The sequence below is a fragment of the Geotrypetes seraphini genome, chromosome 2, assembly GCF_902459505.1.
Source record: "Geotrypetes seraphini chromosome 2, aGeoSer1.1, whole genome shotgun sequence".
Classification (NCBI taxonomy): Eukaryota; Metazoa; Chordata; class Amphibia; order Gymnophiona; family Dermophiidae; genus Geotrypetes; species Geotrypetes seraphini.
In genome coordinates, this window is record NC_047085.1 from 404,733,993 (window position 1) to 404,759,383 (window position 25,391).

The 25,391-nt window shown below is 45.4% G+C and overlaps 1 protein-coding gene across 4 annotated transcripts in view; it reads left to right on the forward strand.

Annotated features, from left to right (window-relative positions):
* Window positions 1–6,261: 6,261 nt before the first annotated feature.
* Window positions 6,262–25,391, forward strand: part of LOC117354104 (alkylglycerol monooxygenase-like) — a 375,767-nt gene continuing 356,637 nt past the window's right edge. For all 4 annotated transcript variants that reach the window (XM_033930979.1, XM_033930982.1, XM_033930983.1 and 1 more), the window contains exons 1-2: window positions 6,262–6,524; window positions 23,339–23,466. In XM_033930979.1, the coding sequence (XP_033786870.1) occupies window positions 6,399–6,524; window positions 23,339–23,466 (254 nt within the window). In that variant the 5' untranslated portion in view covers window positions 6,262–6,398. The remainder of the gene's footprint in view (window positions 6,525–23,338; window positions 23,467–25,391) is intronic.

Consider the following 25,391-nt stretch of genomic DNA (forward strand, 5'->3'; position numbering starts at 1 on the left):
TGTAAAATACACAATTTTGAATATATGAGCACATTTTTAGAACAGTGCACAGCTAGATATATGAATGTGTGCATGGCATAGATGCCTATGCTCTGGTCCTTTACACAAGCATTTGACTTAGCACTATCTTTTACCCCTGTAGAGGGCAATTTTATAATATGGCACTTCAGTTAATAAGAAGGCACCTATTTTTAGCCAACATAGACAGCTATAGGGCCTGTATAGCTTTATAAATCACTAGCACAAATCCTGCTGATTGTGGGTGCTCACATATGCATCTACTCAAGAGCAGCCCTAAATGTTAGCAAACTGTGATGCCACCCATGCTTTACCCAAACTCCTCCTTTCAGTATACAATATGGTGGTTATTTTAGAAATCATATTCTTGATTTGAATGTCTGAAAACTGGCATTTAGATGCCTGTATTGTATGGGCAGCCAAACCCCAATTGATATCAATGTCTAACACTGCAGTACATCTAGATTATTGAAAAGTGCTCTGATCTGGAGGGATTAAGGCAGAACACCTTAATTCTCCAGAGGTTGCTGCCCCCCTCCTTTGCTCCTGAATGTGAAATGAGCAAGAGTTACCAAACTCTCATCACAGCTTCAGGTGTTATGAACATACTTAACAGAGCAACATGCAATTTTGAGGAGTAGCCTTATGGTTAGGGAAGTGGACTGGGACTTAGGGATCCAGGTTCAAATCCCACCTCAGCCCTTATTTTTTTTTGTGAGCCCTCCTGGGACAGAAAAGTACCTATTGTACCTGAATATATGGCACCTGTAGGCCTGATGGCTATTGAAGAGTATACATTCAGATACAATGGGTAATTTTCTGTTCCTGGATGGCTCATCATTAGTCATGTAAACTCTGAAATATGCAAATTGCTTTCATTGTTCTATCAAGAAAATTTTAATTCAATCCATTACTAATTTGTTAGTGAATAACATTTCCTGTACAGAAGAAAGAATAGAGGGAATCTAATAATGGTTCCAAGTAACCCAAAAAAGGATAGCTAAAACTCACTATTGTTATCCAGGATAGGCAATATCCGCACCTCCCCCCCCCCCACCCCTAAGTACCACCTCTATGGCTCCAAATTTAGTGCTGGAGTTCAATACCTGTTGATAAGTCATGTAACAAAGGGGAATGTTGAAATCCTCAAACCCTTTTGATTTCTTCCTGTCAGAAATGGACATAGTCTTTAAAAAGTGCCGAGTTTGTGTCTGCTTAAAAATGGTTATTTCATTAAGAAGCTGACACGATATACAGCAATGATGCCAAAATGGGATGGGACGTTCTAGAATGTCAGTCTGACCTATGTTTTGCTCTAGGAATCAGCCAGAAAGCAGTTTTATTTGCTCCTTTGTAGCGCTTCCTCCTCTTTTTGAACCTCTTCACTGCTCTTTATGCCTTGTAAAAAGTTTCTACTCCTACTTCATAGATGATCACAAAACAACACTGAATCAGCGCCATTAAACAGTTATTAGCTGCCCCTGCTTGTGCCACCCCCTGACCAAATAACTTTCATATTTCTACCCCCATGCCAAGTTTTTTATATTTAAAACAACTATCCTAGCACATCTACCCAACATTATATTTTTCAGTATTAAACTTTACTTTGGATATCTCTGTTTATATACATCTGTCTATATCTGGCCCTGAGATTCTAAACTGCATTGTTTGTATTTTCAGGGACATAGCGGAAAACCATTTCAACATGTGGGAGCCGATGACTCGGCCCCACCAATTCCAAGAAAGATATACAGTACAGATAAAATATAGATATACAAAGCAAAGTTTAATCCTGAAAAGCGTAGTTTCCAATTATGCATTTTTACAAGATCATTCAGGAAAGGAAGTGCTGGATACATTATACTAGTGGTCTCAAACTCGCGGCCCTCAGTATGTTTATCATAATCACAAAAGTAAAATAAAACAGTTTCTATAGCTATAAATTACATTATTATTAAGACATCCAAAAGGAGAGATTTATAAACTACAAAGAGTTTTATCTTATGCAAAATTTTCATTTCCTTAATAAGACATTAACTATTTTTTTTTTTCTGAGGCCCTCCAAGAATTCATAAATCCAAAATGTGGCCCTCCAAAGGGTTTGAGTTTGAGACCACTGCATTATACTGTGCTTTTCAGTATTAAACATTTCTTTATATACGTCTATATCTACAGACAATATATGAGAAATTTCCCAAAAAGCTTTTTACACCAGTAAAATGGCTATTTGAAAACTGCCAATTCTTCCTGAAAGTAAAACTACATGCTAATGATTTCTGGAGTTAGTGAAGCTTTTGGACTGATTATAATTTACAGTTTATTGGGTTATAATCTGTCTATTACCTAAGACAGTGGTCTCTTAACCTTCTTTATGTAAACAACCATAGTGTGAATATGAGAAAGCTCTGAGAGCCACCAGAAGATTTCAAGCTTACACAGAGAAATTTTGTAAACCGCCTTGACCTGCTTGTTCAGACTGGATACCAAACATTTAAAATTAATACTAATATTGATTCTACAACACATCAAGGATATATTTTAAAAACTCACTTTATTTTGAATTGTCAACAGTAGCACATTTCACAAGTAAGACACCTGAGCAGCAAACTTAAGAGATTGTCTAAAGTTACTATTATCAAGTAGGCAAGACTGAAATTAACACGTTTATAAGATTTTAAGAGCATTTCAGTCAACTGGTTGAGGATTGCAATGGAGGCAATCAGGGGTTGCATGTGGCCCCTGGGTCTACTAGTTGGGAGACCACTGACCAAAGCGGATCCCCATATCACCGTACACAATCAAATATTAGCACCACAATCACAAAATTTAAAGCACAAATAAAAACAAAACAAAAAAAACCCACAAAATTACATGGAGGGGCATTTTCAATATGATGTCCCAAATCACAATGGGACCATTCATCTCAGCCATTTAAGAGTCACCAGTTTAGTGCAGCCCTTTCATCGTGGGACTATTCGGTAGGACTGTTCAGTGCTGCCCTTCATGCTGGATAGAAGTGGAGTGTGGCCCTTCATGTGAGATCGAGTTGAAGTGATGTGGGTGTGGGAGGGCATTGCTCCCCACCACATGCACAAAAAAGACATGCTGGATTGGGGGGGAAGCATTACCCCACCACCACATGCACCACGAGTGCTGATAGGGGCATGTGTGTGGGGGGTATCACTCCTCCCATCACATGTGCTACGTGCTGGATCAAGAGGGTGCGGGGGCATTGTCCTCCCACCACATGCTGGAGCCCTGGGCCACGCTGAATAGTCCAGCGGTGAAAGGGCCATGCTAAACTGGTAGCTCTTAAACAGCCTCCCAACAGCCCTAGACCTTCCCAAATCTGAGTTTGGACTTTTTGCAGAACACGCACAAAAATCCAGTAGTGAATACGAAAATTTTCAAAACAGAAAAATGTCTTATCTTTTTGTTTCGAAAACGGCCATTTCTCATATGTGCTTATCCTCGGTGTGTCTATCTTTTAGAACCATTTTTGGGGACCCCCCCCCCCAAAAAAAACCCCACCCATTCAATAGAAAAATACACAGAACAAGCCATTGGGATGTAGGAGGTCAGAATTTATAGTAGACTGGCCATACAGATATTTCAGCAGAGCACCAGATGACCACTGGAGAAATGTAGATATGATCCTCCCCAACCCACACTCTCCCAGTGGTCACTGATCCCCTCCCACCTCCCAAAGATGTGAATGAAGCAGTACGTGCCTGCCTATATGCTAGCATCAGATATTATGGCCTGTCCCAGTATGTCAGCAAACAGGTTCTTGGAATAGCCTAGTGGGCAGTGCAGTCAACCATCGAGATGGGGAATCAGGCCTATATCCTGCTCTAACTACTACACTTATGGTGAACTATGCAAGCCTTCCAAAATCCACCTAAATCCCATTGTACCTGCATACAAGGTCTATTCAAAATGCTCCAGGACTGATTTTTATAAAAATTTATTAAACAATCTTACAACTTATTCCATTGGGTCTCCTTCAAAGTACTCCCCTTCCCTATGCCCACACTTTTCCCAAAGTTGTTTCCACTTCTGGAAACAGTCAAACGCATCTTCAGGAAATAAGAAGTGAGCAGGGGCCAAGTCAGGAGAACAAGGTAGCATTCAAAACACCTTTCACGACTCATGACATGACATGTTCCCCATAAGCCACTTTCAACATTTCATAATTTTCTGTAGCGGTCTTACCCAATTTTAAAACAGAACTTCATGCTGTAGCGCTGCTCATTGAGATCGTACATGATGAAAAATAGCCAATCACGAAAACACACTTTCACAAAAACTGCTGTAGCTTGGAGATGAAAACAGATATCAACAAATGGAGCAAAGGAAGTTACTCTTGAGGTTTCAAGCTACTCAACACCGCCTAGCACAGTGTTCTTCAACCACCGGTCCATGGACCAGTGCCGGTCCACAGAAATTTCCTGCCGGTCCACAGGGCCAGCACGTGCATCAGGCCCAAAACAGTGTTCTTCAATCGCCGGTCCACGGTGCAATCGATGCGGCGTTATCTTCGAGCCAGCTCCCTCTTCCTAACTGATTCAATGCACAAAACCACGGGCAGTGGCTCCAACGGGCATCCTGCACCTGAACCGGAAGCCTTCTCTCTGCCGTTGCAACGTCAGAGGGAAGGCTTCCAGATGAGGCACGGTGCAATTAGTACTATTATGGGGGCGGGGTCTGGGGTGGACAATGGGTAGAGATGGGCGGGGTCTGGTCCATGACTTAGCCCAGTGTTCTTCAACCGCCGGTCCACGGACTGATGCCGGTCTACAGAATAATTATTTTATTTCTGCCGATCCATAGGTGTAAAAAGGTTGAAAAACACTGGCCTAGCATGTCTCAAATGATCTTCCTATTGGCACACAATTCAAACTGTCCTAGGGCTGTAGGTGTAATGTACAGTTGGGCCCACTAGATTTTAGGTGGGTTTTGGAGAGCTCACCATACAATATGAGATTATGGTAAAATGTGTATCTGGGCCAGAGCAAGAGCATAAGAAGATTGTTCCTGCCCTCTTTCACTGCTTGACCACCGGGGCTTTCCAGGTAGGCTGCAAGGTGGTTCAGTCAGCTGGGACAGGATGTGGAAGCCATTTATAAGTTATTGTGCCAGTTGGAGCCGGCAGAAGATGGTGTTTTAAGTATCTTTGCAGTAATTTCCAGCAACTTCAGATAAGTTACCTGCATGTGCACATGATTCATATTGTGGAATATTGGCGATATCAAAAGTGAGGCAGCTTTACTTTACTGTTTATAAATTGCTGCCAAACAAAAAAAAAGGGGGGGGGGGGGCGGCTATCTTTACCCAGTAGCAGAGGGGGAGACCAGTGCTGCGGGGGTTGCAGCATATCCACACTGCCCACAGCTGCAGAAGTAAAAAGTCACCCAGGAATTATTGTGGCACTAGTAGTTGTTGCATTCTTGGCATTTATGGCTGCAGTGTTTGTCTAAAACTACTGTTTTACTGAAAGTTGTTTTACCCCCTGATGAAGGCAATTTTCCTATTGAAACCAGGATCCTTGTTGGGCCTATATACAATAAAGCTTAACCTTGGTTGTATTAAGTCATCTATAAATCACTGCGGCAAGGGTTTTGAGGCGTTTTTCTCCACTGAATAGGCGATTCCCATAGTCGCTACTGAGCAGGCCTTCCATTGGACATACTGAGTAACTTTTTGAATAGGTTAGTTTTGCACACGACAGGAATGAACCTCACTCTTTAAGCCGGTGTATGTGGAGTATGCACTCAGTCTCTCAAATTTACTGCTAACATTTGTTGTAATACTTGCATTGCGCCAAGAGCACTTCTTTCTGTGCTACCATATCTCTCTCTGAAGAAAACCACAAAAACTTTGTGGAGTTTTTTTGGTTTTCTCTGGATTTTCTTCTTTGTGGATATTTTGGGGTCAATTCCTTTAGTTTTTATCTACCATATCTCTCTACCAATTCCTCTACTCAGACATGCCTGTGTCAGCCAAACGAAATAGAAATGTGTCTATTAACAATACTTAGTTGTTTTTTTTCTGTTTCTCTTCTTTCAATAGCCATTGGGGAAAAGAGAAGGGAGATAGATCACTGAACCTGAATAGCAAGAGAGCAGCAGATCTTTCCTGAGGAACGGTAGCCTTGCGCTTGGATCAGGCGTTATCCTACCTCGGAATCAACCTGCTAAGTTTTTCTCCTGCGCCCCTTTAGCTCCACCCCGTCCTATCTCCAGGTTGCATCACAGCTTCGGTCAGGGTGTGCTTCAAATAACATTAGCAGCAAGCGCTGCTCTAGCCGCTCCGGGCGACTACTACTAAACAATCCACCCCGCCGTCTCCCCCGCCTGCATCCGCGCGCCACAGCCAGCATGACGGGCTTCACAGGCCGCGAGCCGCTGTCCATCTGGCAGGTCACGCGCATGATGTTCTATGCGCTGCAACCCAACGAGAGCACCTTCCGCAGCGTGGACGAAGTGCCCAATTACGTGGAACAGGTGAGGAGGCCACCTGCCCGGAGGAGGCAGACCAATGAAAAGGGGGAGTGATCTGCCCAAGAACTCGGCTCCAGTCCCGCAATAAAGAAAATAGAAACCGCGGAGTCTACCCACTTGCTGGCACTGCTATTAACCCCTTCGCTTCTAGACCTGCCTCTCAAAAAAACGGGAAGGAAGACCTACTTGGGGGCGGGATCAGAGCCAATAGCAGTGCAGGCAATGGGGCAGGTTCCGCGGTTTCTGGATTCTTTTTTGCCCTTCGATTTAGCCGGCACGGAGCCAAGTGCTAGGGCTGCTAGCGGCTGAGTGCGCGGGGGAGGCAGTTGATACAAGTGAGGTATGATGTTGGATCAAGGCTAGCCGGCTAGGGAAAGAAACCAGTGGATTTCTCAACATGCATCTTAATAATGGCTTATGGACTTCTCTTTTTGGAAAGTTATCCAAACCTTTTTAAAACCCTGCTAAGCTAACTGCTTTCACCACATTCTCCTGTAATGAATTCCAGGGTTTAATTACATGTTGAGTGAAGAAATATTTTCTTCTGTTTTACATCTACTACTTAGTAGCTTCATTACATGCCTCCTAGTCCTAGTATTTTTGTAAAGAGTACACACGGCTTTGCGAAGAGAAGGAGGTGGTAAGAGGAGGTAAACACCCACAGCGGGGGGAGGGGGGTGATGTTGCTGATGGCAGCAAGGAGTGGGCATCCTGCCATAATTTTAAGTGCGATGGAGGGAGTATCGGGTGGCAGGAGGGGGTGGGCATCCCTCCTGCCATTTTTGGGGGTTCGGGCTGCTTCTCCTGGCACTACTGTCAGGGCTCTGCACTGACTCAATCGCTCACTGAGTGATTGAGTCGGTGAGTTTTTATGCCCCGATTCACTTGATAGTGAATCAATTGCTTTTTGTAAATCAGCCAGAGAATCGGCCTAAAGCAATTGAATCACTATCTTTAGTGAATCTGGCCCTTAGATCCTTTTCCTGGGCGGTGACTCCTAACATGTAACCCTGCATCACATAGCTATAGTTTGGATTCCTCTATCCCACATGCATCACTTTACACTCGCTCACCTTAAACATCATCTGACTTTTTGATGCCCAGTCTCTCTGGCCTTGATTAATTGTCCGATTTGAAAAAGGCAATAGATGTTCAAATAACTTCGCATTCAAATTTGTTTTGCGGAGGTCTACCATAATCCCACTCCATCAGTCATTGGAAAAGTGACGTTGACACATGCGCAGAGCCGGCAGAGGAAGCTTGAACAGCTGAGCAGCAGGGGAAGCCCCAAAGCAGCCTCCTGTTGCTTAGCTGTTTGGGACAGGAAGATTTTTTTTCTCTTTTTTATTTTTAAAGGGCAAAGATGTGCGTGTGTTACACAAGCACTATATCTGTCCCTATTAACAAAAAAGTGGTGCCGGCCACCCCCGATAATGGCTCCCTCCCCATTGACTGCCCCTGAAAATAAGAAGCAGGAGGGATGCCCACTCCCTTCTTATTTGGAAACCCGGACCCCCCACCCACTCTAAGATCATGGCCACTCAGACCCCCACACTCACGACCCTCACCCCTCCTCCAGTCTCAATGCCCCCGTGAAGATCACCGGAAGGAAGGATGCCCTCTCCCTCCTGCCTCAGCCATCCAGACCTCCCCATGCCCCTGCCCTGCCACCGTACCTTATACTAAAGAAGACAGTAGGAGGGATGCACAGTCCCTCTTGCCAGCAGGCCCACCTCTTCAAAATGGTAGGTCTTCTTCCTGGTGCATCCTGGGATGCACTGGGATGTGCCAAAGGCCCTGATTGGCTCAGGCACCTAAGGCCCCCCCACTGATTGGCTCAGGTGCTTCAGGCCCCACCTCCTGAGGAGGGGTCTTAAGTGTCAGAGCCAATCAGGGCATTATGCCCCTCCCAGTGCATCACAGGATGCACCGGGATGGGGAAGGCCTGCCAGGCAGGAGGGACTGGGCATCAATTCTGCTGTCGTCTTCAGTATAAGGTACAGGGATGGGGACTTGGGGGCTCTGGGTGGCCAAGGCCGGAGGGAGTGGGCATCCCTCCTGTTGACGATCTTTGCAGGGGGGGCAGGAGTGTGGGGGTTCTGGGTGGCCACTATCTTCATGGGGGTTGGAGTCAGGAGTGTAGGAGTTCCAGGTTTCTGAGGCAGAAGGGAGTGGGCATCCCACCTGCCAATCTTTATGGGGTAGGTTGGGAGGTTTGGGGGTCTGTGGCTGACAAGAAGGGTATACAGTATGGCAGACCTATCGGTAATTTTAGATTATTGGAAGTCGGCGCTAGATTTAGTACATGCCTAAGTGATGTTGAGGCATCGATTGGAGTGTTTGTTTTAATATTAATGACCTGTACGGTTAAGACAGTTTTCCTCCTGGAGATTTGCTTCAGCAAGGCGTATTTTGGAGCTGCAGGTTCTCTCTTGCAGAGAGACCTTTTTCCGGTTCATGGAGGCGGGGTTTTCCATCCGCATAGTTCCCTCCTTTCTTCCGAAGGTGGTTTTGGATTTTCATGTCAGCCAGGAAGTTCATCTGCTGGCTTTTCGTTCCACGGGGTCAGAGTAGCAGGATCAGATTCTGAGAAAACTGGACATGTGGAAAGTCTTACTCCACTACTTAGAGAGGACCAATGCTTTTCATCTTTCTGACCATTTGTTTGTCCTGACTAGCCAGTCCAGATGAGGTAGGCCGGCATCCAAGGCTTCTATTACCTGATAGATCTGCATGGCCAATTTCTTGACTTACATCACCTGTGGCAGGCAGCCACATGTTTTTCTTAAAGCTCACTCAACAAGAGGTGTCTTTGCTTCGTGGGCAGAATTTCGAGCAATTCATCCGGCCAAAATTTGTAGAGTGGCTACTTGGTCATCTCTTCATACCTTTACATGATTTTACTGAGTAGATGTGGCAGCTTGGTCTGACACTGCTTTTGGGGTATTGTGGGCTGGCTCTTCTGTCTCACCCTAGACATTGCCATTGCTTTGGTACATCATTTATTTTATTGACTCCGGTGGGGATGTAATAGAATGGAAGACTAGGTTCTTACCTTTGTTAATCTTCTTTCTTTTAGTCCCTGACAAAATCAATATGGCCTGCCCTCTATCTACTCTGTTTTTCTCTGTATCGTCTGCATTTTTGCTAGTTCAGATATTTTTACTTTCATCCCTGAGTATCTTTCAGCCATTAGATGGGCCCTGTGGGAAATCATTCCCTATATGTGAGTACCTGTCTTTACTCCAGCTAATGTTTGTTGCACACAGTAGGTTGATTCCATGTTACTTACCATGCTCTTGCCTGTTTTCATGTTGCCTGCTTATAAACTGTTTTCTTATATAGCAGAGTAGAACAGAATACTCTTGTGTGGCGGAGAAATTCCCCGTACTTTCTTTGTGTGTATGCTTTGTTCCAGTGCTGTTCGTTTGCTTTTGGATTAAACTGTAGGGTAGGCTCTGTGTTCCTCAGCCAAGTGGTAGGAGCAGAGGAAAAAAGCATGTGGTTTTCTGCAAGACCCAGTTTGCGGGTTGAGATAAAACACCTATCATATTGATTCCATCAGGGACTAACTGAAAGATTACTAAAGCTAAGAACCTAATCTTCCATTCTCTTTTACTGTCCAGATTGACAGAATTTGGACTTTCAGGCTTAGTACTGGGTTGGTTTGTTTCTTTTTTTTAAATTAGATCATTCTTTAGTGTGGTAACTCTCAGCTCTTCACCCTCACTTCACTGTAGGTTCCATAAGGATCTATCCTTTCTCCTCTTCTTTTTAATATTGTTTGAGCTCTTTGGCCCTACATATTTTTATACAAAGCCGCGCGGCAACAGCCCCGAAACCCTTTAAATCTCTATGGGCTTCGGGGGCCATTACTGTTGCTTTATTTCACTGTCTAAGACAGTTTCAGTTTAGGTTCTTTGCAGAGTTTCTTGGAATTTTGCCTCTTGGCTTCAAAGTCCTTGTTAATCTTAACCTTGATAACGATATGTGCTGGATCACAGGTCATTTCTTCTGACCTTATCTTTATCTGGTTTTGTGTGCCACTAGTATCAAGCCTGTCAATTTTATTTATTTTTTTGTTATTTATGTGTTATAGATTACTCACTCCTCAGGTTTTCTGCTCTTTTAGAGTCAATATTTTTGTTCTGTGATAGCTTAGGTCAATACACAGTTATTTTGATCATTTTTTTTTCATTTTCTGCTTCCTGCTTTGCTTACAACTGTAATATTATTTAAACAGGCATTTTGAAATCTGATCTAAGAAGGTTTCAAATCTTGCAAAATACTTTTATCTATGTTTTTTTGCGTTCATAAGTATGATCATGTGATTCCCTTTTTAAGATCCTTATTCAATAATGTGTGGTCAACAAACATTCATTACTATATAAATATCACTTTTGGGGGGATCAACGGAGTCTTGTGCAGTAATCTACTATATTTTGTTTAGAAGTCTGCAGAAGTCGTCATTGATCTGTTTTTTTTATCCTTTCTTTACTATTTAATACTTTATGATTTAAACATCTACTAAAAAAGAATTTCTTATTTGAAAGTTAAGCACTTATCTTTTCATCAGAACTCTGTCGGCTGGGGACATTGCTCTTTTTAAGATATCATCTTTGGCTCCAGCGTATCGCAAACTGTGTGCCGTGGTAAGATTCCAGGTGTGTTGCCGGCACCAAGTCCGATCCTGTGGGCGGGGCCTTAGGCACATGGACCCAACCCGGAGGGCTTGGGCTCCCTCCTGCCCGATAATGTTGGGGAGGTCGGGGGTGCCGCGGGGCAAGAGGGCTTGGACTCCCTCTTGCTCCGATGTCGTCGGGGGGGGGGGGGGGGGTTGATGTATCACGGCAGGAGAGATTGGCTGTCTCCCCTGCTGCGATGCGATCACTCCTCTACATAAACTGCCACAAAAAAAGTTTTTAACCTTAATACCCGGAAGAATCGATATAGGGACGCTCGGGTCTGAAAAGCATCATACTTGTTGACAGGTACAAACGATAGTCCTTTAGTTAACAAGTCCTCCTCCGCCGTAGTAAGGACTCTCGAAGTTGGCTGATAAATTAGAACAGTTAAAAGGTCAACACTCTGAGGAAGTGTTTGTACAAAATATACAAGAATTGGAAGCACAGATGAAGAACTATACCAGTGAGCAAAGAGCTATAAAGGTCAAAAAATATCATCGAGATCACTTAGACTACACACGTGGATATGTATATCCTTGGATGAATAAAAAAGTCAATACACGGAAGAGCCGACAGAGGGAAAGAAGGTGCTGTTCAAATTGTCCACTAGTGGGTCCTCTACAGATACAGATGAGCATGTAACATCTAAAGGAAAGATCCCAGTTAAATCACTAGAATTCCAACCTACACTATCGGATTCTTTTTTACGATTACCCACTCAACCACCAACAGAGGTGACGGAGATAGTGGACCCAGCAGTGAGACCCAAGGTCATTCGACCCAAAGAGAAGAAATCAACACGCAAGTAAACACAGGCGTGTTTAATTTGTCTTCGAGAGTCCTTACTACGGCGGAGGAGGACTTGTGTTGAAATTAGTGCTTGAAGTAAAACAAAGGTGATTAGTACAACAGTGATTTATAAGCATCACCTTGGATATATATATTCCCTTGCTGTTTTTTGATTATACCTGTTGTACGCCTAGGTGTAGGTCCCGCCTGCCCTTTCCCCGCCTCTAAAAACGCCTCTTTTCTCTCTGTGCGTTTAGAGGCAGGGGAAAGGCCTAAGCTGGTTTTAGATACGTCTAAAACCAGCTTTGATTATAGGTACTTGGACGATCAGGCTTTTTGATCGTCCAAGTAGCCATTTAGGCCACTTTTTAGACGTGGTTTTTTTATGATTATGAGCCCCATAGCCCTGCCCACCTTACATTTTCCACTCATATTTTACCTGTTCCCTGCCCACGCATATTTATTGTATCTGTATTCGCTGATTGTAACTATTTGTTGATTGCCTAGCCCTCCTCTGTTGTAAACCATATTAGCTGATTCTTTGTTGTATCTATATTCACTGATTGTAACTATTTGCTGATTGTCCAGCCCTTCTTTGTTGTGAACCGCCTCGAACTACTATGGCTTTGGCGGTATATAAGAAATAAAATAATAATAATAATAATATTAAAAGATAAATTGGAGGAATTACACCCAGAGAAAAACATTATAATATAACTACAGGGAGCCCCAAAGTATCCAGAAAAGATTAAAAAATAAAAGTTACATTACAAAAAATAAACAGTAAGCAACAAGACGAATATATGAATTATAATCAAACAGATTAAATAAAAGAAATAAAAGAAAAATTAAAACAAACTCAATAAAAATCTTCTTGTCAGAACAGCAAGCTGGACACTGGAGTGGCCTGTCATTAATCCAGTCCAGATCTTCCAATGATGGCTGTGACAAGAGGCAGCCGAAAGCATATACGTATATTATTTGATTTTGAAGGTGAGGAGTGACCTAGTGGTATAGCTTCTGCTTCATAACTCTGAGACTGTGGGATCAAATCCCAGTACTGCTCCTTGTGACCCTGGGCAAGTTACTCTGTCCTCCATTGCCCTTGGTATAAAATAAGTACCTGTATACTATATATGTAAATCACTTTGAATGTGTAACCACAAAAAGGCAGTATACAAGTCCCGTTCCCCTTTGAATGATCATTGTCTGGTGTGTCAGTGACCTGCTCTTGTCCAATTCAGCCATCTGGAGTGTTCTTTTCCTTACAACAGTATTTCCCCAGCTTGTCAGATTTTTTTAGGATACCTGCTATGAATGTGCATGAGATTGATTGCCTGTAGTGTTCCTTCTTCATTCAAATTTCTCTAGTGCATATTTAGTGTGGATACCAAGAAAACCTTAACTGGCTGGGGTTCACCTAGGACAGGTTTAGGAACACTGCCATACTGAATTGTCTGTTAAACTGCAGGCAGTCCCCAAGTTACAGATGCCCGACTTAAGTACAACGTACTTAAGAATGTGGTTGCGGCTTCATTTGATTTCACTGAGCAGTATTTCCAGTGGTATAGACTCCTAGCAGATTCAGGAATGATGCATGGCCACATTAAGAACAATGTGTGGTTGTGCTTGCTGACCTTAAGAGGGAACACTGGTAGGGACAGTTGGCCATGTTACATTATATTACACTTCATTTCTAGACTGCAAAATCTCACGGATTGATGCGGTTCACAAAGAATAAGAAACTAGACAACCCAGTGGCCTACAGAGTAATCATAAAGCCCTTTTTACTTTTCTATAAATCTTACAGACGACTATAATAACTTTCTGAAATGTATGTATGAACAAGATCTTGTGAACAAAGTACATAACTCCCTGTTCCAACTACTTGCCTGATAGGCAAGCAGGATCTGGAGAAACTTCTTATGGGTTCAACCTCGAACAGGAGGGAAAATAATTAGAGATGAGGTACGTAATGGACGATTCACTTGGAATAAGGTGAACAATTCCAATAAGTACTCGGCTGCCTGCTCATATAAGATTTTGTAACAGAGGGTCCCATATTTAAACAATACACGGGCCTCAAATGCATTTTGACAGCTGGGAGCAGAGGTGTAAGCAGCAAAAATCTTAAAATCTACAAGTTCTGAGTTACATACAAATCCGACTTAAGAACAGCTTTAGAAATGTAACTTGTTCTTAACCTGTGGACTGCCTCTTTACAAATCTTTAGTAAAAACATGGTTATTTGAGTAGACTTATGGGAACCCAAAGAATTGATATGATCTGGAACAGTGGGTCTTATCCCTCTCCTGGGGGACCCCCAGCCAGTCGGGCTTTCAGGATATCCTTTATGAATATGCATGAGAGATTTGCATATAGTAGAGGAGTCAGGCATGCAAATATGTCTCATGCATATTCATTAACCTAAAGCCTAAGCTTGGGTTCCCCCTCCCCCAGTTAGTTAAATAGCTGCCTATTGGTTAACTCAAATTCTTAAAACCAGCTATTAAATATTTAATACAAACAAGTATTATCTGAATCAATTCAATTTTAATCTTATCTCCCACAGTTCATTTCATTACAGTACTTTTACAACTTACCAATACTTAATTTATTTATAAATATCAGAATAATTTAGTCAGTGAACCTAATCCCCATCACTCACACTCACTTCCCAACTTTCACACACATACTACAGTCATTGTGATTGTGTTGAGCTGAATGCTTTATGAATTGAAGAACAGGACCATCATGAGGACAGAGAGGCCTGCCGATTGTGTTTAAGAAACTGTGATTCTCATGTGCTAGACTGTTGTGCAACTCTCAGTTTAAAGCCTCTCTGACTAGACGATCATGAATTAATGAACTCATGAACTAACCAAGATCCAGTTTTGGATAGAAGTAATCACAGTGACTGTAGTATGTGTGTGAAAGTTGGGAAGTGAGTGTGAGTTGATGGGGATTAGGGTCACGGACTAAATTATTCTGATATTTATTAATAAATTAAGTATTGGTAAGTTGTAAAAGTACTGTAATGAAATGGACTGTGGGCGATAAGATTAAAATTGAATTGATTCAGATAATACTTGTTTGTATTAAATATTTAATAGCTGGTTTTAAGAATTTGAGTTATGCTTATTCATTAGGGATATCCTGAAAACCCAACTGACGGGGGTTCCACAGGACAGAGTTGAGAACCACTGATCTGGAGCACTATCCTGGACTAAATTTTAATTGTTCTTTCAGTTTAATTTTCTTTCTTTCTTTGTGTTTGTTTGTTTATATGTTTATTTTTTATGATGTCTTGTTTTATTTTATGAGTTGAATGTGGTTATTTGTAAAAATCTTTCCTGTTCTTTTCTCCCTTTGATTTTGTTTTAGTATGTACATGAACTTGACCTGCTTGACAGATAAGGCAGTCTAGCAAATGCATATAAATTCTGAACAATTGCACAATAATGTACACTGTTTAGTAATACACACCTTTATGCTTAATAATGCACTCTGTAAGCAACAGTGTGCATTATAGGTACATTGGACGCTAAGTGAAAAAAAAACTAAGGAACCCTTTTATTAAGTCACTGTAAAATTTGCAGTTACAATGCGGCTTTACTGTGCAGTAACTGCAGAACTTGGCAACCACTAGTGGCATTCCAAACGTCACAGTTTGCTATTGCTCCATCATTACCTTCAAACTTAAGGCTAGAATCCTCATATATTAAATTTTGTGCACTTCTTAAAAAACCTTCCTTTTTGAAAGAGCTTTTTCTTATAACAGCGGAATCTGGATAGGCCCGCTACCTATGAATATATCACACCCTTACCCCCTCCCCTACATTATCCCACAAAATACTCAACACTAATTATGGTAAAAATTAGCCGCAGCCCAGTTTATTGGTCATAACAGGTTATTAAATAACATAACAATGTATAAACAGTATAAACATCAAAAACAATTATTTCGAGCTACTGTAATAAAACAGGTTATGCCCCCCGACCCCGCCATGAAGCTAGAATCTGGGGGGGTGGCATGTCCCCCACATGCCCCAGTAACCCGGGTCACCTGACCCACCAGGCACGGCTCCCAGCCGGCCCACCGCTCATCACCTGATGAGCCCAGCCAGTAGCTCGAGATACCGCCCAAACTATCCCAACGCACCCCTCTCTACCCAAAACCCAAGGGCGGGCGGGCGGGAAAGCCGCCTCGGAGGACCAGAAACGCCCTTAGTCCTCCGAGGCTCAACTTATAAACCCTCCCCCCTCCCGACGCCCTCCGCGGCCGCGGCTACCAATGGCAGGTCTTCCCAGCGGCGGGAAGACCTGCCGACCAATCCCCTGCCTCCTATTCCCCCCTTACGGTCCCGCGTCTCCGACGGGCTACCGCGCGGGCCTCCCAGCTCCGCGTTAGGTACGCCCGTCGAGACGAGCTCTCGGGCTGCCTATAACAGCGGAATCTGGATAGGCCCGCTACCTATGAATATATCACACCCTTACCCCCTCCCCTACATTATCCCACAAAATACTCAACACTAATTATGGTAAAAATTAGCCGCAGCCCAGTTTATTGGTCATAACAGGTTATTAAATAACATAACAATGTATAAACAGTATAAACATCAAAAACAATTATTTCGAGCTACTGTAATAAAACAGGTTATGCCCCCCGACCCCGCCATGAAGCTAGAATCTGGGGGGGTGGCATGTCCCCCACATGCCCCAGTAACCCGGGTCACCTGACCCACCAGGCACGGCTCCCAGCCGGCCCACCGCTCATCACCTGATGAGCCCAGCCAGTAGCTCGAGATACCGCCATAGGGGCCAGTAAACCCTTACAGGCCCCCCCCCCACCAATGAACAGAGCTGCGACTAAGATAGCGCCCAACGCTCACAACCCGACGAGAAATCGTCCAGCAATAAATCCCAGCCCACGTCCGACAAATGTACCCGATCCCTCGCAAACAAACCTAAACAGGACACATCCACCCAGTCGTGTCGTAGTTGCACCCCCCCCCTAGACTCCACCCAGCGCCCCACCTGACGGTTAACCTTGCACAAACCCCTGGTCCATCTCCTGGACTCCAGCCGACGTGGTCGAGGAATAATGTCCGACCACAGCAGCGTCGTGCCCGGGAACCATTCCAATATCATCCGAAGATCCCCTAGAATAGTGTCAATCAGGTGCTTCCCCGTCTGAGAGTCCACGTCGTTACCCCCCAAATGCAGCAGCAGGATATCCGGACGACGAGGGCGACGACGGAAGTCAGCCAGCAACGGTAACAGCTGATGCCACCGCATACCCCGCTGACCCCACCAGGACACGCGAATGCCCAAGTGCTGCAGACCCAAGTGCTGACCACCAGGCCGGATCGCGGCACGCTCTCCCGCCCAGTGGACGAAGGAGTGCCCGACAATCCACACAGTACGCTGTCGCCACACCGCATCTGCAAGGCAAACCCAACAATCAAATCCAGTTCTAGAGTAAAAGCCTAACCCTGGTTAGTAAAGTGTCAGACCCGAGCATGCACCAACCAGCTACATCCACCCACACCCCCGAAAACCAGGTACCCCTCAGTGGAAACATAGGCCAATCTGCCCCACCTAGATCCCTCCTTGATCTAAACCTCGTGCAATCCCGTGAGGCCGGATGTAACTCCTATAACAGTCCGATGACCAACGCCCTAACCGTCGAATCCCCTCGCCGGGCACCCCAGCCAGGAAGGCGCAAGTGGCAGCCCCAATCCGAAATGAATGAGTACCAAAATGCGCTGGGTCCTCGCCACATCGGCGCAAAACTAGACGCAGCACTGCTAAGAACTGATAACGTGTAAGGGGCCCGCCGTCTACGTGCAACAACAAGGCCAACCCCAAAGGAGGACGAACCGCCATATAGTCGCACAGAGCCGTAACCGGGCAAGTAACACCATTTATCTTATTCAAAACCACCGTACGGCCCCTGCCCAGCTGGTCCGTCTTGGATCTGGCCAGATATAAACTAACTGTACTGTCGCCGCACTGTACATGCCGCAATAAGAGGCCACGCGCACCCACAGTATCGGCAGGATGCACCAGTAGCTCACCGACGCGGAAAGCCCCGAAAAAGGCAAGCGAAAAAGCAGCAGTGAACAGCAGCACCTCGTATCGGGACCGAGCCACCGCCGGCAATTCCACGATCAACCTTGTCAATAAGTCGTGAGAAATCGGCTGCCGAGCATCGGGTTGTCGCGGCGCAATCCTAGCCATAGCCGTCAGAAGTCTACGCACTAGGAAACCCGAGGACGGACAACGCCACCCCAAGGCCCTAGAGAAGAATGTAAAACCAGCTAAATGGCCAGCCACGACTCCCCGTGAAAAACCAGCACGATGCGAATCCAGCACAAATTCCGCCAGCAGGGTCTCGGATACATGTCCCGGGACCAATCCCGGGAAGACAGGAAGGCGAACAATCGACGGAATCCAGCATTGTATCGAGTCCATGTGGTAGGAGCCACCGACTGTCTCAGCAAGTCCCAGAGCCCTTCCCGACCAGGCTCCATAAATGATCTGGCATCTGCAACCCCCGAGGCTGCGCGTCTGGCGCCAACCGACGAAACTGTGAAAAATTAAAGCGAGAAAGCGCGTCAGCAATACAGTTGCGACTCCCTGGCACATGCCTAGCCCTAATGTATAAATTGAGCTGCAAACAACGCAGAACGATCTCACGCATCAACTGATTAACCTGCAAACATTTTGCGGCATGCCGATTGACGACCTCCACAACCCCCATATTATCACACCAAAATAGCACGCGCTTATTACGCAGCCGAGCCGGCCAAAGTTCACAGGCGACCAGAAGCGGGAAAAGCTCCAAAAAAGTCACATTACGTGTAATACCACTCCGCTGCCAGGCAGCAGGCCAAGGCGCAGCACACCAGTCCCCCTGGCAGTAAAGGCCGAAACCGAGGCCACCTGCCGCATCAGAGTAAAGTTCCAAATCCAGGTTAGACAACTCGGGCTGTTGAATCGGCAACGTGCCATTAAACCGCGTGAGGAACCCGACCCACATCCTAAGATCCGCCCGGATACCCGCAGATATACGCACGAAGTGGCGACGATCACGGACGCCTGAGGTGGCAGCAGCCAGTCGTCGAGCAAACGCCCGCCCCATAGGCAATACCCGACATGCAAAGTTAAGAGATCCCAGCAGTGATTGAACGTCTCTGAGGGTAGCCCTGCGGGACTCGGCCAACCGAGAAATCTGCAACAACAGGAGATGTACCTTGTCCCGTGGCAACCTGGTAACCATTGCCACGGTATCAATCTCAATACCCAGAAAAGTAAGCACCGTAGTTGGGCCCTCCGATTTATCTGCCGCCAACGGAATACCAAAAGTAGCAGCCACGCTTTCAAATGACGCTTTTAAACAAGAACACACCGCAGACCCCGCCGCTCCAACAAAGAGAAAATCGTCCAGATAGTGAACGACCGAATCCGCCCGTGCAACGCGTACCGTAACCCAGTGCAAGAACGTACTAAACATCTCAAAGTAAGCGCACGAGATGGAACAGCCCATCGGTAAACAACGATCGTAATAAAACCCGCCCTCGAATCGAAAACCCAGCAACGGATACGAGGAGGGATGGACAGGTAAAAGCCGGAAGGCAGACTCAATGTCCACCTTTGCCAGGAGAGCACCACACCCAGCCTGTCCCACCAGACGTTGCGCACAATCAAAAGACGAATAGCGAACTGTACACAGGTCACGAGGAATGCCCTCGTTGACCGATCGGCCCAACGGCCGGGACAGATTGTGAATCAAACGGAACTTACCAGGGTCCTTCTTAGGAATGATAGCCAACGGGGAGACCATCATAACCAAGAAAGGTTGCTCTCGAAAAGGCCCCGCAATGCGCCCAAGTCTAGCCTCCTCTTGCAATTTGGACCGAACCACCTCCCGCAGGCTATTCACGGAGGATGCGTTAGTAACCCGCACCGAAGTCACCGGCTTCTCGTACGGTATAACAAAACCCTCAACAAAACCCTTCTCCAAAAGTACTGCAGCCCTCCGATCACTATAACAGCGCAACCACGGCCGGAGGGCCGCCACCTTAATCGGAGTGGGGACCCCAGAAGAACCCACCTCATTTTGCTGCCCCTGAGGGCAAGGCCACTCCCTTTTTTGGGCATTTAAGCGCTGAGTGTCCCTGCCCACACAGAGAGCAGGCGTGCCGGAATTTACAATCCGGAAAGGGGCACGTCGCTTTGTTGAACTTCCAGCATAGGTCATTCCCTCCCCCAGAACCCTGACCCGATTGCCCTGCTCCGGACCGAAAGGAACGGTACCCGCCCGTCGAACCTTGCTGCATCGATCGAGCCGCAACACTCGCCGCAGCTCCCCCAGGTCTAGCCATATTCGTTAGCCATAAATTGATATCTTGAGTACCCCAAGACATGTGCTTGTTTTCTTCCATCTTATCTCTAAAGGCCTCGTCATAATTGAGCCAGGCCCAACCACCGAAACGCTGATAAGCGTCAAGCACAGAATCCACGTACGCCAAGAGCAGGCCATAATCCTGAGGACGAGCCTGGCCCCATACGCTGGCCAGACGAAGAAACGCCCGCGTCCAGTTAACCACATTACGGGAGACCTGACCCGATTTTACCTTGCCCTCTTCCTTCTTAGCCTTCTTTTTACTCCTGCGCGTCCTGCCCTCTAAGAGCCGAAACACATCAATGCACGCTCGCTTTTTAATTTTTCGACGCAACCTTCTAGGAACCTTCTCCCATAGCTCGGTGAGCGCCACCAATGCCGGAGCACCCCTATCCTGACTCTCTTGCCCCGCCTGTTCGCCCAGCGCCCTCGACCGAGACCGTGAGGAAGACGAAGAAGCAGTGGAGGTTAAAGAAGAAGAAGACGAAGAAGAGGAGGAAGCCCTAGCCCTCCGCTTACGCTTGCGCTTACCCTTCCCAATCCTCCTACCCCGTTCCCCACCCTCAACAGCCTCTAAGGCCATGTTACCCATGTCCTGCGCTCCTCCAGCGATGATCGGTCCACTCGACCCTCCAGCAGCGCCATCCGCAGCAGCTACCATGTAAGGACCCCGCTGTCCGGACATCGCCGATATCCCTCCGCCAGCAGCGCCATCCGCAGCAACCACACGACCAAGTCCCCTCCGTCCGGGCTCCTCCGTCTGAACACCACCGGATCTCTGTACTTGCTCCTGGAAGGAGGTGGCCGCAGCTTCACGTCCTACCGACGAACCAGCGAAGACCTGTGAAGACAAACCAAAACAAGGACCAGACAACTGCACAGCACCAGAAGGAGGAACCCCAAAAGGACCACCAGCACCCCCCACTCCCCCAAGGGCCCACCAATCCGCAGGACCGCCGCCACGACCCATCCCACGGCCCCACGCGGACGCCGGATCGAATACTCCAGCGCCCCCCATCGGCCAGGGCACCGGACTCCAACCCGCACCCCAAGACCCCGAAGCCCAGGGAGGCCAGAAGGAAGAATGAACAGAGGGCAAGCCGATGCTCTGCGCAGGCGCAGAGACACCCACGCTCAAACCCCCAACAGGATCTCCCAGGCCCCCAGCACCGACCGTCCCAGCACTTGCCTGAACCCTGAACTGCACTGCTCTCTCCGTTGGGCCCGCAACCGCACCCCCGCTCAGTAAGTGGTCACCGGCCTGGGGAAGTGAAAAATCTGACTCCACTGTTGCAGTATGCAACACATCCGGCTGACTCACTAGATCAGCACGTGGCTCAGGCCCAGCCATGCTATCAACCTCCCCCGCGGTCAGCGATGCACGCCCAGACTCCGCCACCACCCTCCCCCCGACAGAACCACCGGACCTCACCACTTTGCGGGCCCTCCCGCCGGACCGCGCGATTTCCAACGGTCCCCCTCCAGCCCCCAGCGCAATGGACTCCCGGGCAATCTCCCGAGAACGCCTCGGCGGCAGGGAACGCTCCCGGGTCGGCACGGTACTCACCGGCTCTTCCTCCTCATCAAATGAGCTCCCTGCTGCAAAGGACAGCTCGACCGCACCGGCACCGGCACCCGAACCCGACTCCATGCCGCCAAAGCCGCCTCGGAGGACCAGAAACGCCCTTAGTCCTCCGAGGCTCAACTTATAAACCCTCCCCCCTCCCGACGCCCTCCGCGGCCGCGGCTACCAATGGCAGGTCTTCCCAGCGGCGGGAAGACCTGCCGACCAATCCCCTGCCTCCTATTCCCCCCTTACGGTCCCGCGTCTCCGACGGGCTACCGCGCGGGCCTCCCAGCTCCGCGTTAGGTACGCCCGTCGAGACGAGCTCTCGGGCTGCCTAATAATAATAAAAAAAGAGTTCAATATAGAAAGAAAGAAAGTAAGGAAAATGATGAGAAAGTAATGGTGAGCACTCATATTTTTGTACTAATGTGCTTTTAAATGTTTTATGTTCTTTGGTATGAATGAGATGTACTGTCTTATCTTATTAATGGCGTTCTATTTCTATGTTATAAATAATTTTTACTGTACCCTGCTTTGAATTGTGACACAACTAAGGCGGTATATCAAGTTTAATAAACAATAAATCTGTAGATAGTGTGCATTACTTTGCTTTATTGGCACCAAAGAACTGTGGTAAGTGGTCCTGCATTAACTGGAAAAGTAGCAGTTAACGTGTTATTTGCAGTTCACTAATCACTAAATATTTTCTGCGCTCATTCTCTACCCATGACATGCCCCCCCCTAACACAAAAAGCACTTAGGGCCAGATTCTTCTAACGGCACCATAATCAGCGACCACCTACAGTGGTGCCAATTGTGTATCGATCACGTAGCGGTGCTGTTTGGAGAATCACGGCTACATGAAAGGCAGGCGGTGGAAATGTAGGCCAGGGTTTTAAAGACATACTTGTAAACCGTTCTGATCTACTGGGAGGACAGGATAAAAATCTAAATAAATAAATAAATGATGATCATGTCTACAGAGGTGCCTAAGGCCACTTCTGACATTAACTAAACCTGCAGTGGCCTTAGGTGCCACTAGGTACCTCCTTAGTTGGGACAACAGCACTGTTTTTGGAGGTTCCTCTGGGCATTTTAATTTGTTTTAATTGGTGCAGTCAATTACTGAGCCGATTGAACCAATTAAAACAATTAAGTTAGGTGGCGGTAGGGCGCCGTTATTAGAATCTGGACCTTAATATGTGGTTTTTTTTGTGTATTAACTGCAAAAATATTGCAAAGCCCTGCTCAACCCTGTTGGTTATCATGTGATATTCCTGTGCCCTAGAAACTTTGCTTGTACTGGTGTTCATCTGCAATGTTATACTCATTACCTGCTTCTTTTCTTCTTAAATTTCTCTTTCAGGCCAGCCTTTATTTTATCTTTATGATGTGGCTTGAATTGATTGTCAGCTGGACCTGGAAGGGAAAGCCGCTCCGAGTCAATGATGGATTGACTTCCCTCTCTGCAGGCATGCTTTCTCGACTTCCAGAGTAAGTCTGATTGTTCTTGTCTTTGATGACGAAGACCCATGTGAGAGAGATGGTGATTGAGACTGGTTGGTGGTGATGGGCTAGGGAGAAAAAGAGAGAGAGAGACTATAGGGACAGTTTGAAGGAGGCAGATACTAGTGGAGATGGATTGTGGATGGAAAGAGACATACTGGTGGGGATGTTCATAGTTGTGGCAAGTCAGTACGTCTGCAGAGAGAAGAGGGGGTGCATGCAACCTTTACGCCATCTTTTCGTCCCTGAAGTTTGCAGCAATATAATCTATTAAATATATGCACTTCACAATTTTAGAAGCAACCAAGGTTCTTATTTACTAAGGTGCGATGATAATTTACAGTTACCATGCGTAGAATAAACCTATTTAATTATCCTTCTTTTAAATCATGTCAATACAAAAGGTTTTTTGACATAATTTTATCATTCCAGGCCGCTAAACTGAATACATGGCTTGGAAGATTAATACTTGAGGCCACTTCCTATTTTGACTTTAGAAAATCACTAAAAACGCGCCTGTTTGACACATTTTCCTTTTAGTCATGTTACTGTCAAATCTATCATGAATTTTTAACAGCTTTTTACATACCAATTAAGCCATTGTCTTAATTTTTACTGATTTTACCTGATGTATTTACTGTATTTAGATATCAACTGTTTATTCTGTATTTTAATTATTGGCTATATGTATTTTTTGTTGTGAACCACTTCAAACTTTTAGTATAGTGGTATACAAGAAATAAATTATTATATTATTATTATTATTATATGTGATAACTACAAAAACTCTCTGTTAGCTGCTGGGGATGTTCGTGGTGTTTTTCTGAGGCCAAAGAGAAATTGTGATTGTAGTAATGTTTGTATAAATTATAAAGTGCAGTCTCTATCCATTTCCCATCCCAAAATAATGTTCACCATATTGACTGCTTAATGTTGGACTTAGTGCATGCTAACAGTTAATGTTGCATTAACTGTTAGTATGTGATAATTCCGATGATAAACAGCAAATGCAGCATAGTAAATAAACTCCTAAAAGTACCCTTTCACTTTAATTGTTCAGCTGTGGAAATAATTATATAATGGATGAAGGTCATGTAAATTGTTGCAATTTATCCTTCGAATCCTGTGTTTCTCAGGAGCTCACCGCATAGCAGCTACAAACCTTCAAGCTTGCCAGTTTTATGAACATCAACAGTTCAGCTTCAATTTTAACACTTTTTTTGCTCATTAAGTAAATTAACTATGGATAGGATGACAAAAAAGCTTTTTTTTTTCATTGAGTACAATTATATTAGGTTTGAGACAGCCACTACTCATGTTTCCCCTTTAGCCCTTTTTAGCAAGACAAAAGAGAAAGGAATCTTGACAGAAACTATTAAAAAAAATATCCCAGCTGAAACCACAGCATAGGAGGAGATCCTGGTGCAAATCATTAACAGCTGAGGGTTAGAGTAACGCATCTCTCTTAGGGACTAACTCTCATTTTGTAAACTTTCAGCCAAGTCTTGCCACTTCCTTGAAAATATTGGTGGAAATTAAGATGGTGGGTGACAGATTATTAAACTGTTTATCCAAAATGAGTCTTAGATATTGTGTCAGAGATCCCCATGGACTATACATTTTTAAAGAATATTTTAGAAACAAAACTTAAAGAATTAACCCCCCTTTTACTAAGCTGCAATATTTCTTTTCTATGAACCATGACATACCCACAGATCTTAGAGAAGATGAAGAAATTCTGATCTTTACATTTTTACTATCAAGCAAGAATGTATTTTTGTGGCAGTAAGAGAACAAAAAACATAACATAACATAACATAGCATAACATAAAACTCACTTGTATACCACAAATACCATTAAGTTCTATGTGGTTCACAAAGACTAGTAATACAAATGAATAAACATCCAATAT